This window comes from Ovis canadensis, chromosome 16 (genome assembly GCF_042477335.2).
Source record: "Ovis canadensis isolate MfBH-ARS-UI-01 breed Bighorn chromosome 16, ARS-UI_OviCan_v2, whole genome shotgun sequence".
Lineage (NCBI taxonomy): Eukaryota > Metazoa > Chordata > Mammalia > Artiodactyla > Bovidae > Ovis > Ovis canadensis.
The window spans coordinates 53,481,375-53,494,479 of record NC_091260.1 but is presented as its reverse complement, the minus strand read 5'-3'; the positions used below and the strand labels follow the sequence as shown (position 1 = coordinate 53,494,479).

The following is a 13,105-nucleotide window of genomic DNA, read 5'->3' as shown; positions in this document are numbered from 1 at the left end:
CCTGCTTCCTCCCTGACTCTGGACACAGGATTGGTTACCCCTTTTTAAGGAAAGCAAAGTGAATAACTGCTCAGTGGTTTCATCCAGGGAGTGGGCGAACCCTATCCTTGGCCCCACTGCCAGGCTTCCCTGCACATCACCATCGCCCATCATCTTTCCTCCTAAGGCCATCATCGCATGCCTCCATCACCGAGGGTGTTCTCAATGCATGCCCAGTGCAAGCCCTTAAGAAGTCCTCCCCACTCCCCTGCCCATGCCCACACCTTGTGCAGCAGCCCCTGCACTCTGATGCCAGTAAAGGACACTGTTCACCAGCAGGCTGCTGATTTCCTGAAGCTCCCAACAAACACAGCTGTCCCCAAGTCACCTATGTTTATGTGGCATATTCGGGACGACTTCTTTGGTTTACTTTTTGACCTCTTGGACTTTGGAAGCTCCTCCATCCTTCATCTAGGTAGATCTTTTTCAATCGTAACTTGAGCTTCCAAGACTTGATCTTCAGTCTATATAGAATGCTATCATTATCAGTTTCCCTTCAGCTCATCTTGAACGTGCACCTTAGTCTCTCAAGGCCAGTCCTGGCTTGTCTTATCACTGCCCACTTCCAGGTGGGAACCCAAGGTAGGCGGCATGGAGGCTGAGCCCTGAGCTCCTCAGCCCCTCTCCCCTGGATTCTCTGTGGATTAACAATATGTCCTGTGGTCCTTATGTCCTGAATCTTCCTTCCTCCATCCTTTGCTTTACTCACTACTGCTCTTCCTTTAGACTTGGCTTAAATGTCACCTCCTCTGTGAAGGCATCCTTGAACACCTTCTCCAAAGGATATCCATTTCTTTTATTATTCATCTCAAATCCTTTTCTGTTTCCATTGCAAGAACTTGAAATGTGAAACAACTTCTATTCTTTCTGTTCATCTTTTCTGTTAAACTGTTTCACTGTCCTGAAGCTGGAAACCCATCTGTCTTGGTTACCACTGTGTCTTGAGCATACAGCATGTGGCCAGGCACGGCACAGATGCTCCTCACAGCTTGTGCAATGACTATATGAATTCTGAGAAAAGGGAAACTGGGGATTCCCAGTGGGCCAAAGAGCTCTGTGGTTACCATGGGGATAAAGAACATTGTTCTTCACCCTCTCAATCTTTCCATCAATGATCTCATTACATCTTGGCTGAGAAAATACACCACCACCAAAGCCCACTGCTGTAAGGTATGTTTTCATCTGGCCCCTTCTCTACTTGGTAAAATACCATGTTCCCTTTCTGGCTACGGTGGAATAGTCATAATTGTAGTATTGTGGATGGTAAAAGAAAATTTCTCCGAACCTTTCATTAGAGGTACCTCCCAAAATACTGATCCCCCTTTCTTTGCCATTTGGCAGATAGTGTAAGTCACCTGAATATAAAACTTGTGTTGTAGCATAGCAGATGTGGGCCCATGTGACAAGGGGGCAGATGGATGCTCTAATGCCTCCATAAATCAAGTGTATTTAGCTTCTCAGAAATAAGCAACACTTGCCAGACAGCCCCCCAAAAGCAAATTCAAAACCTCATTTGCCTGCCATGCTGTAAGCACACAGAAAACGAAATAACTGCCAGTTTAAAATCAGCCACAGAACAAACATGCAGAAAATTTTACACAAAGCAGCCCTTTGTTTGACAGATTTCCAGGAAATAACCCATGGTTAAGACAAGAGGGCTCTTTATTAGGGATAGGAATTTTACAAGACATAGTGTACAATGAGGGTTTATTTTCTTATTTTTCATTTGTTGCTACAATCTGTTATTCCTAGAGTTTTCAAATTAGCATTACCCTTTTGTCAAAGAGTGCATTCACATTCAGTGGGAAATGAAGTTGATTAATACATTGAAGTAAATATTGAGGGAAGGCACTCATTAAATCTGTGACTTTTCTATTTCATTTTCAGAAGGGCCTCTGATTCAGTTAGCAGGAGGGAAGTGGCAGGGCATTAAATCACTCCACTTTGAAAACTGCTCTGCCTTGGTGTGTCGAATGCCAATTACTATATTCATTTTCTTATTGCCCTAAAGGAAGGCTATTTATATTCCCGTTTTCCTAACCTGGAGCCTGTGGACCAGACTGAGGACAGGAGCCAGGCTAAGGAGAACAGAAGGACTAGCCCACGTGCAACCAGACAGGTCTAACCATTTTCTGGTTCCCATGCCAGTCTGTTTAACTGATGTGATCGGCAAACCAGACTGAGTTAGAATGAAGAATCCTCTTAGCTTACAGGAGCCACTGGCAGAGGGGAAAATGACACGCTCAAAACCAGTTCTTCCTTGTGTCGTTTCTGATCTATGGAGCCATCCTGACACATTTTCCATGTTGGACTCCTACCTAGTGTGCAAATGAGTATAGTGAAATTAACCAACCTGGAATTGGGAGTCAGAGACTGCATTCAAGTAGCACCCTGACACCAAGTGGCTTTGTGACTGTACCTCTACAAGCCTCCGTTTTCTCCATCAGCATTAAAAAGAAGATAAATTGGATGATTGAACTCTTCCATATTCTAGAGTGATATAAGTGTCTGGGATCACTGGACTTGTATTATGCTTTGGTTTCAGAATATTTTCTTGCTCTCCAGAAGTACTAAGCAAGGACATGAAATCTTTTCTGCTCCTTTCCTAAAACTAAACAGATTCATAAGACTCTTAAGATCATTCAAAAATAATTCATTCCCAAAATTCTATTTTGAACAGCACCAAAAGTCATTCATCTGTCTACTCCCCTGCCCCATCCCCAAGTCACTTCCTCTCTGCTATTAGGAACTTGTCTATGTGCCAGCTTCTGTATGCCAATCTAGCAGAAGGAAAAAGTCATGCAATGAACAGAAGTCATAAGGATGATATGTCATACGTTGTTCATGATCCAGTGAAGGAACAAAGGAGGAGGTGGTTGATTTTGCTTGAAGGAAAGGCTCAAAAAGAGGAGCCAGACCTTGAACTGTATCATGTAACATGGGTAAATGCTCACTCAGCTGGCAAACAGTGTGGGGGACATACGCAAGTGGAGTGGAGCACAAGGCTTGTTCGGGAACATGTCCATCAGAATGCTGGAGTGGAGGGTATGGATGGAGAAAGAGAGATGGGAAGGGGCCAGGATAAAGGATCTCATGGTTTGAACATCACTCCTCAGCTGAAGTGGAATTGGGTTCATGCTTTCTCTGAGTCTAAAGGCTTTCTTTAATTGTTTTTCTTTTCTCACTTAGAGATTCCCTTAATCTAAACACTTGGGGCTTCCAAGAGCAGGTAATAGGTTAGACATACAGTAAATAATACCAAAAGAAAACAAATGCAGTGATTTTTAGTGTATTATTTTCCTTCTAGCTGGTCAATTTTTGCTTTCTTGGCACAGAAGCTCCCCTATAACATGTAATTCTCTGTTAATGAAATTTTACACACTGGGCTTCAATATGTTTCTGGGAACATGTTATATATGAAAGTCTGTACTTAGCAAGACAGGAGCTCTTTTCCTATATGATTCATTTGTAAAAGTTCAGAACAAAAAAAAAATGTAGCACTGAATATTATGAAACTCAAGGTCATAAGAAAAGGTTGCCACTTTTATTTTCCAAATAATGTGACAGATAGTAAAGTCAGCTACTGTTAAAATAAAATTGCAACACTGCCTAGGTGGGGAGGCAGAGCATTCCAAGAAAATGTAAAAGTCTTTGATTCATTTCAGAAATATAAAAATCTGTTAGACTGAACTATGAGAAGTTATTATCATTCTGAGAGAGATAATAAAGAGGTTGTTATATCACCAGTTTACAAAACTGCCGGAGGTACAGTCAAAATGTTCAGTCAGGAAGTGTGTGATGAGGGTGTCAACTTTGGTGTCAAACCCAACGGAAGGCTTTTTAAGCTCATCTTTGTCACTTATTGCGTTTCTTTCAGCACAAGAATCAAAGAATCAGTTCTTTTTCCTTAGACAAATTTTAAAGTTCTGAAATTGGCAAGCGTCTTAAACTGACATTCATATTTATTATGCAGTGTTTCCTCTCTTTCTGAAAAGCTGTCATTACACTGATGAGTGTTCCCCCAGTTGCTGGTTTTTCAGAATTGAGAGTGTCAGTACCAACGGATCGTGTGCTAGTGATTTAAACCCTCTAAGCCTTCACTTCCTCAGTGGGAATTATAAAGAAGGTCCTTTACTGGATGAAAATAAAATTGTTCATTTAAATTCTTGTGCAGTGTCAGGCATGCAGTGGTATTTGGTGAGTGCCAGGACACCAGGGAGGTCAAGTCTGCCAAAGTTCATGGAGGACCCTGACTGCTTAGTACTGGGGAGAGGAGACTTGATGGATTGACAGGACTTACTCCACTGCCCCCTGTCCACAGTCCCCTGCCCCAAGTCCAGGAAGCCAGAAGTTAGTAAACACCTGAGAACTACTCCTAGCCTTTACCCAGAGCTCAAAGTTCACCCAAGGCTTTATCTGAACAGTGCTTTACCATTTACAAAGTGGTTTCATGAACATTCTTTGACTTGTACAACTTTATGAAGCTGGTAGAGGCCATATGATGTACTTCATTTCCCAGAGGTGAGAAAACTAAAGTTCCTAAGAGGCTGGGAGAAAGGATTAGCACCCTATGCTGGTGACAGTGTGTGTGCTAGTGTGCTAAGTCACTCCAGTCGTGTCTGACTCTTCATGACCCTATGAACTGTAGCCTGCTCTGCTCCTCCATCCATGAGATTCTCCAGGCAAGAATACTGGAGTGGGTTGCCATGCCCTCCTCCAGGGTAATCTTTCCAACCAAGGGATTGAACCCGGATCTCCTGCATTGCAGGCAGATTCTTTACCATCTGAACTGCCAGGGAAGCCCTTGGTGACAGAGTGGGGCTGCCAACCCAGACATGTCTGATCCCAGGCCCAGGGCTGCTTCTAGGATTCAGTTCTGTAGAACTCCGCTTTCTCCAATATGCCTCTGGGACAAACCTAAAGACCTTAACTTTGTTTCAGATAGATCAATGCATGAAGAAGCAAGCCATTCCAAAAACAACTTCTGGACTTTGTAAAGGTAGAGATCTTAATACACAGGCTCACTGTACTGTCACAAATAAAAGTATCCACAGCAGTTGTATCAGGACTCCATCAAGGAGACGAATGGTGCTGGAGACAGAAGCCTGTAAAACAGCTGCAATTCAGACTGTACACACAGCAGTGGGGAGTTTCTGGTGAGTAATCTGGGGGACCTCAGGTGAGATCCCTGTGGCTTTAGGTGAGGCTGTGGCATACCCTTCGTCCTGTGAGATTAAAGTGTCTCTGGATCTGGGCTTGTGGCTGGTGGGATAATGCAGAAAGACTCAAGATTAAATTAGAATTCACTCCTCTGAGAAAGTGTTTGTGAAAAGGAGAACCATCGAATTGGCAGAATCTAAACCCTCTGGATGGGCTTCCCTGGTGGTTCAGATGGTAAAGAATCCACCTGCTGACATGGGAGACATGTGTTCGAGCCCTGGGGCAGGAAGATCCCCTGGAGAAGGAAATGGCAACCCATTCCAGTATTCTTGCCTGGGAAATCCTGTGGACAGTGGAGCCTGGCGGGCTACAGTCCATGGGGTCACTAAAGAGCCTGACAAGACTCAGCAACTAAAACAACAAAAACAACAAACTCTGGATATTTAAAGGTAAAAGCAGGGGTATGTTTTCCTACTCTAGGCTTGGAGGTCTGCCTCTGAGTAAGTTTAAGAGTCCCAGCAGAACAGTGCAACTAAGATGCCCTTCAAATCTTTCCTAGTACATGATTTAGACTTCAGACATCCAAATGGGCTGGCTAATAATGTGGCAGTCAAAAATTTAGTCACCGAAATGTAGTGTCATTCAGGAACCAAAGTCTAGGATAAAATTTAAATCAGCATCTCTAGGATAAACGGAAGTCCCGCATTCAATATTCCTATTGATAGAAAAAAAACAGACGTCAGGGCAATTGACTTTCAGGAGTTAAATAGGGTCTTTGACCTAAGGTTTATCTATTATCCTGAGGGAGGACATAGGATAGTACTGACAGGGATGGAGTAACTCCAAGGATTTGAGTTTAGACATGGTGGTCGCCACGTTCTGGCAGAACTTGGTGATGTGTCCGAGATAGCTTCTATAACACACCAGGAGTGGCACAGGGGTTAATAAGTGTATCAGCAAGCCTCCTGGCCGTGACAGAGAAGAGACCCAGAGGCTGACAGGGCAGGGATGAGCTGCCAGAGCAGGGCTTCCTTCAGGAGGTCTGACCCCAAGCTACTGGCTCTCCCATTCCGGTTTTATATCAGCTAGAATTCCTGGAATTTTACACTGGACTGACCTTTTTAAAAGTGTGAGCTATTTCACACATCTGTCCTTTTTATGAGCCATGTAATTTCCAAGGAAAGGATTAGTCCCAGTGACGGGAAAGTGGAACTTTAGGACTTGGTCAACATTTGGCAAGGTCAGGGACAGGAATGTTTCTTGAAATTTTTCTGGATGGGAAGGGAATTTGTAGATAGGCATTTGGTCCCTTTTGAAATTTGTTATGAGTTGGAAGAGAGAAAAAAAAAACAACAACAACAGAAACAGCATTCATTCCTTAAAGAAAAACTGTATGAGAACAGAAGAAAGGCAGGTTGGCAGGAACCAAAGAAATGTGTGGTGATTTTCTCAGGGAGCAGCCATACTTTCTCTCTCTTGCCAAAGCTCAGAGCCTTTCTTTGGGAAAGGGGGCCTATTGCAGATTAATGACAGAGCCTGCTCCTGTCTGTCAGGTAAGCCTGCCAGGAGAACCAGAAATGGCCAGTGAGACACCTCATGGTCCTGCTTGTCTGGAGACCTGAGTTTTCCACCAGATGAGGATGCTAACAGATGCCAGCCTCCCCAAACTTCTGGGCAGCTCTTTCTCCTTCTGAGTTAAGGCCATCAAGGGAAACTGGCTCCTCAGAGAGAAGACAGGTGCCTACAAGGTGTCTTGGTGTGAGGGGGTATGGGGGGGTGTGCCTGGCAACAGAGGATGTATGCACAGCTCACACCTCTGCACCCCTCCTGCCAAGTGGCTCTGAATCCCACCCCGACCAGTGTCTCTATGACCTGGGTGCATCTGTATCCTCCAAGGGCTGGCTCAGCCCCATCACGGTGACAGGCAGTCTGGGCCTGATTGCTGCCCAGAAAAACCAAGGCCAACCAATCCTAAGACCTGACAAAGCCTTTCACCAGGGCCTATACAGTCAGCACAGAGAAATGAGTAACCACTCTAGGTTAGCAAGGACAGGAACATCGCACTTCAAAGAGATCAATATAGGAAAGATGCTTTTAAAGACCAAGCTTTGATGTTTCAGCTTTCTTTTCAATTGGAGTTTGTGAGCAGCTGCTGAACCATGATTTAATTATACATGTGCTCATGTATCATTATTAATTATAATGTTCAGTTTAAGCAATTTAGAAATAGTGTTGCAGGCTGGACAAGCAAATTAAATTACACAAATTTAACTTCTTTCTTTCTCAGTTTATCTGGTAAGGGAGGACAAGCGGATAAAAACACGTGGGCTAATGAAAACTCCGTGCTTGCTCTAAGGCTACTGTGTAGCTGAAAGTAGGCTTATGACACCTGTGGTTCACTCATCTGCCAGTTTATCACAGAAAAGGGAAGAAGGGAGGCGGGAAGGGAAGCAGGAAAGCTCCTATAGCAAATGGTGTAAGTCCCTCCGCCTCCGCCCCCCAAAACACGGCTGAGCTGATCAATTACCTTGCTCCAGTTTCCCACTTTCCAGCCAGCGCAGGGACGGAGGTGGCACCTCTTGGCCGGGTCTGGCCTCTGCAGGGCGGCACAGTCGGAATCCACCCGGGTGCTGCACTGCACGCTCCGCCAGTAGGTCCCCAGCCCGCACGTGGTGGAGCACTGCCCGGGGAGGAGGGAGAGATGACAGAGGCTCAGGGCTGCTTCCTCACGTACACCCCACCCCACCCCACCCTGGAGGCAGGGGGTGCTCCATCTTGGCTACTCACTAAACCTGCCTGCAGAGCTTTAGAAACTTACCAGTGCTGGGGCTCCAGCCCCAAACAATCTGAATGGCTGAGGGTAGGGCTCAGGCAGGAGTAGTTAAAAAAACAAACCCCAGGTGATTCTAATAAGCAGCCAGGGTTGAGAATCCCTGATTTCTATGTGAGAGGAAAACCCAGTGCAAATGGAAATTTGCTTCCCTTTAAAAAGTATCCTGGCCGGAAGGTCTATGGAATGACTACGAGCTACAGGCACACTGCTGCATTTCATCAACGCTGTTCATGGGAAGGGAAGAGTAGAAACTAGCCTAGGTCAACAGTTTTTTCAACTGGCTCATTTATGGAGGTAAATAGGCTTCCCTGGTGGCTCAGTGGTAAAGAATCAGCCTGGCAATGCAGGAGAGGTGGCTTCGATCCCTGGATCAGGAAAGTCCCTTGAAGAAGGAAATGGCAACTCACTCCAGTGTTCCTACTAGAAAATCCCGTGGATGGAGGCGTCTACAGGCGGACTACAGTCCATGAGGTCACAAAGAGTCAGACACAACTGAGCAACTGAGCACTGTATTATGTGTGTATATATACTAGTGAGCCACCAGGGAAGTACATTTATCTCCATAAATGAGCCAGTTGAAAAAACTGTTGACCTAGGCTATTTTCCACTCTTCTCTTTCCATGAACACCATTGATGAAATGCAGCAGCATGCCTGTAGCTTGTAGTCATTCCACAGACCTGTGTGTGTGTGTGTGTGTATATATACACATAATACATATATACACATAATTCATATATATACATAGTATATATATACACATATACATAATACATATATATATATAATATGAAAGTGATAGTCACTCAGTCATGTCTGACACTTTGTGACCCCATGGACTGAATTCTCCAGGCCAGAATACTGGAGTGGGTAGCCTTTCCCTTCTCCAGGGGATCTTCCCAACCCAGGGATTGAATCCAGTTCTTCCACATTGCAGGAGGATTCTTTAAGAGAGCTGAGCCACCAGGGAAACCCAAGAATACTGGAATGAGCAGCCTATCCCTTCTCCAGGGTATCTTCCCGAGCCAGGAATGAAACTGGGGTCTCCTACATGGCAGGCAGATTCTTAACCAGCTGAGCTACCAGGGAAGCCCATATGTATAATATATATTAGAGATAATAACAGCTGAAGTGCATAGACTCATTGCACTAGTGGCCCCACTGTTCACACCCATGCTATTTGCAATGGACTTCACAGCTCCTCTCATCAAATGATAGAATGTATTTCCCCAGTTGTTGAATCAGGACTGTTATTTCACTTTTCTTTTGCCAAGAAATTGCAGTAGATGATGCTGTGCAAGTTCTTAAGAAATCTTGCTTGTTCCAGTTCTCTGTCTTGGACCCTTGTCTCTGCCATGAAAATAAAACTGGCTAACCTACTGAAGGATGAGAGATCATGTGAAATTAAGCTGGGTGACCCAGCTGAGGCCATCCCAGACCAGCCAGGCTTCAGCCAACCCTTTACCAGATGCATGACAAGCCAAGCTGAGATCAGCTAAGCTCAGCCTGGGTCAGAAGACACGTTCAGCAACCCACAGACTCATGGACAAAAATGAACGTTTACTGAGGTTTTATGGTTGGTTGTTGTATAGCACTATTGTAATAGACATTGGATACAACTACACAACAGTTACTTTTCCTATATTTTCTCTAACCTTGGAGACTCAGGATACAATTAGAATTCTGCAGTTGACTAATTGTGTGATCTTTGGTGGTTTCCTAACTTCTCTAGCAAGTAAAACTGGTGATAACACTAGGACCTCATTTATTAAGTTGCTGTGAGAACAGTAGAGTTAATCCACACACAAAGTGAGGGCTTTACAAATGCTGCCTATAAACATAGCAGTGTAGCTGAAGCTCCAATACTTTGGTCACCTGATGTGCAGAGCCGACTCTTTAGAGAAGACTCTGATGCTAGGAAAGATTTAAGGCAGGAGGAGAATGGGACGACAGAGGATGAGATGGTTGGATGACATCACCAACTCAATGGACATGCATTTAAGCAAGCTCCGGGAGATAGTGAAGGACAGGGAAGCCTGGCATGCTGCAGTCCATGAGTAGCAAAGAGTCGGACACAGCTGAGCGACTGAATAACAACAACAACACACACAGCACATAACAACACACATAGCACACCTGCCAAGTCAGTGTTATGAGTCCCGCTTTCCAGATTTCTGGGGCCCAGAGAGCTTAGCAGTCATGCTTGAGGTCACACAGACACTACAATGTTAATTTTACACCATGGCAAGGAGAAAAATAGTGTTTGTTACAAACCCAGGACAGGAGCTAGTGAGACCAAATTTCCAGGTTAGTGATGACCCTGGTACATCTCAAGTGATGTCTGTAGCTCTTTGTGCCATATTTACGTGGTAAATAAACATGTATCTCTGGGGCTCTGAGTCTGGTCCTGTAGGGTTCAGATGTGAGCAGACATTTGTTTAATTCCTTTTTGACAATTTCTATTTAGGCAGCAAACGAGTCCAAAGACAAAGATGACAGGAGGACATTCACAGAATGCAGTAAGCAAAAGGGGATTCCACTGATTGTCTCTTATGTCGGTTTAAAATTGGGAGTGGGCTGCAGAGAACAGAAGATCCCAAGGAGGGAGAGGAATAGCTTCTCTTTGTCCTGGGAACCTTCTCCCTCATTACAGCCAGTGACCCTGTGATAACTGATTTACCAGGTTAAGGAGCAGGTATTGGGGTGTTCAGAACTGGAACTGCCGTGCAGGGCTATATCAGAATCAAGTGAAAACTGCTGTGAAAGGCTGTGGAAAATTATAGTCACTTCCATTTACATGACTGCACAGCATACAATTCACTGACTGGCCCAGGGCATCTGACTGAATGAAGAGGCCGTGAGATGAGAAGTGATATTCTGTTGCAATGAGATCCACACCCATGCATGCTGTGAAGCTCCTGAGTTTTCTGTCTTGTAATATATCTCAAAGCAAATACTTACTGAGCACTTCCTATATGCCTGACACTCTTCTACACAGTTATTCCTCTTATTTCATAATAATCGTATGAATCAGGCATTGTCATCCTCATTTTAAAAATGAGAAAACGGGTGTGGAGAGAACATACAGAGTAAGTGATGGAGCTAATACTCAAACCCAGAATGTCTGCTTTCAAGTTTTATGTCTATACACAATATGAACTTGGTTTTGGTGGCTTAGATGGTAAAGAATCTGCCTGCAGTGCAGGAGCCCTGGGCTTGATCCCTGGGTCAAGAAGATCCCCTGGAGAAGGGATTGGCTACCCATTCCAGTATTCTTGCCTGGAGAATCCCATGGACAGAGGAGCCTGGTGGGTTATAGTCCATGGGTTCACAAAGAATCAGACATACACATTTAATAGTTGAAATCACAAGTAGTTAGAGGAATATGCTGTGAACAGCCCTTCAGCACAGGACAGAAAGTGGGAGGACAAGGTGAGAGAGATTTCTGATCGAATGCTAAGGAACTTTAGAACTTACTTCCAATATTAAACAGCAAGAAAGTCTTTATGGAAGAAGCAGCTCAAAGCTTGATACTGAAGAACAGGTAGGATTTATTAATAAAAGAAGGAGAAGGAAATTTCAGGCAGAGAAAACCATGGAAACAAAGGCACTGAGCTGAGATGAGCAGAAGGTTTAGTGGAAACAGAGCAGTTGAGATTTGCTAGGCTTAGGTGGGTGAAGGCATAGGACATAGTATGTTGAAAGCTGAATCATTCAAGGATGTAAAGGCTGTTGGATATTAGAGTGGACTTTATATGATCTGATATGCAATGAAGAGACATTAGCAATTTATGATTAGGTGTTTGGAATGATTAGGAAATTCCTTTCGGAAGAGTAATATGGCAATACATTGCTTGTGATGATATGTGGAAAGCATTGGGGAGAGGAGAGATAGTAAGTACCCAGACCAGCAAGGGCAAGGGTCCTAACAAGAGTAGTGACCGAGCGTCCACCATTCTCGACCACTGTGGCTCTATCGGCATTTTGGATTTCCCACAACGTCACAGGACCCTTGTGATCTGTGGCTCCTAGACTCTGAATGCTGGCATCAGCCCCTCCGCCAGCACAGTAATAAACAAAGCATCCCTGCTTTTTTTTTTTTATATGCCACCCAGCAGCAGACTGGAAAACATGGGGCCTAAATGAGCAGGAAATACAGAGACGACACACACGATGTTTTTATTTCCTGTTCATTGAGGCCTCCCCAGTGGCTTAGTGGTAAAGAAACTGCCTGCAATGCAGGAGACGTGGGTTCAATCCCTGGGTTGGGAAGATCCCCTGGAGAAGGAAATGGCAACCCACTCCAGTATTCTTTTTTTTTAATTAATTAATTTTAATTGGAGACTAATTACTTTACAATATTGTGGTGGTTTTCACCATACATCGACATGAATCAGCCACGGGTATACAGATGTCCCCCGATCCTGAACCCCCTTCCCACCTCCCTCCCCACCCCATCCCTCTGGGTTGTCCCAGAGTACCAGGTTTGAGTGCCCTGCTTCATGCATCAGACTTGCACTGGTCATTTCTTTAACATATGGTAATATACATATTTCAATGCTATTCTCTCATATCATCCCACCCTCTCCTTCCACGGAGTCGAAGTCTGTTTTTTACATCTGTGTCTCTTTTGCTGTCTTGCATATAGGGTCATCATTACCATCTTTCTAAATTCCATATATATGTGTTAATATATACTGTACTGGTGTTTCTCTTTCTGCATAATAGGCTCCAGTTTCGTCCACCTTATTAGAACTGACTCAAACGCAGTCTTTTTTTCATATATATAGCTGAGTAATATTCCATTGTATATATGTACCACAACTTCCTTATCCATTCTCTGGCGACGGACAGCTAGGTTGCTTCCATGACCTAGCTACTGTAAACAGTGCTGCAATGAACATCCCACTCCAGTATTCTTGCCTGGAGACTCCCATGACAGAGGAGCCTGGTGGGCTACAGTCCATGGGGTGGCAAAAGAGTTGTACATGACTGAGCAACTAAACAAGTAAACAGGAAATAAAGAGAAGATGACAGACATGATGAGAGGACAGACACAGACCCAAAAAACTGTG

General features: G+C 44.3%; 1 protein-coding gene across 1 annotated transcript in view; it reads right to left on the bottom strand.

Annotated features, from left to right (window-relative positions):
- ADAMTS12 (ADAM metallopeptidase with thrombospondin type 1 motif 12) overlaps positions 1-13,105 on the bottom strand; it is a 407,364-nt gene that overhangs the window by 30,200 nt on the left and 364,059 nt on the right. Inside the window, exon 20 of the mRNA XM_069555948.1 lies at positions 7,727-7,879. Within this exon, the coding sequence (XP_069412049.1) occupies positions 7,727-7,879 (153 nt within the window). The remainder of the gene's footprint in view (positions 1-7,726; positions 7,880-13,105) is intronic.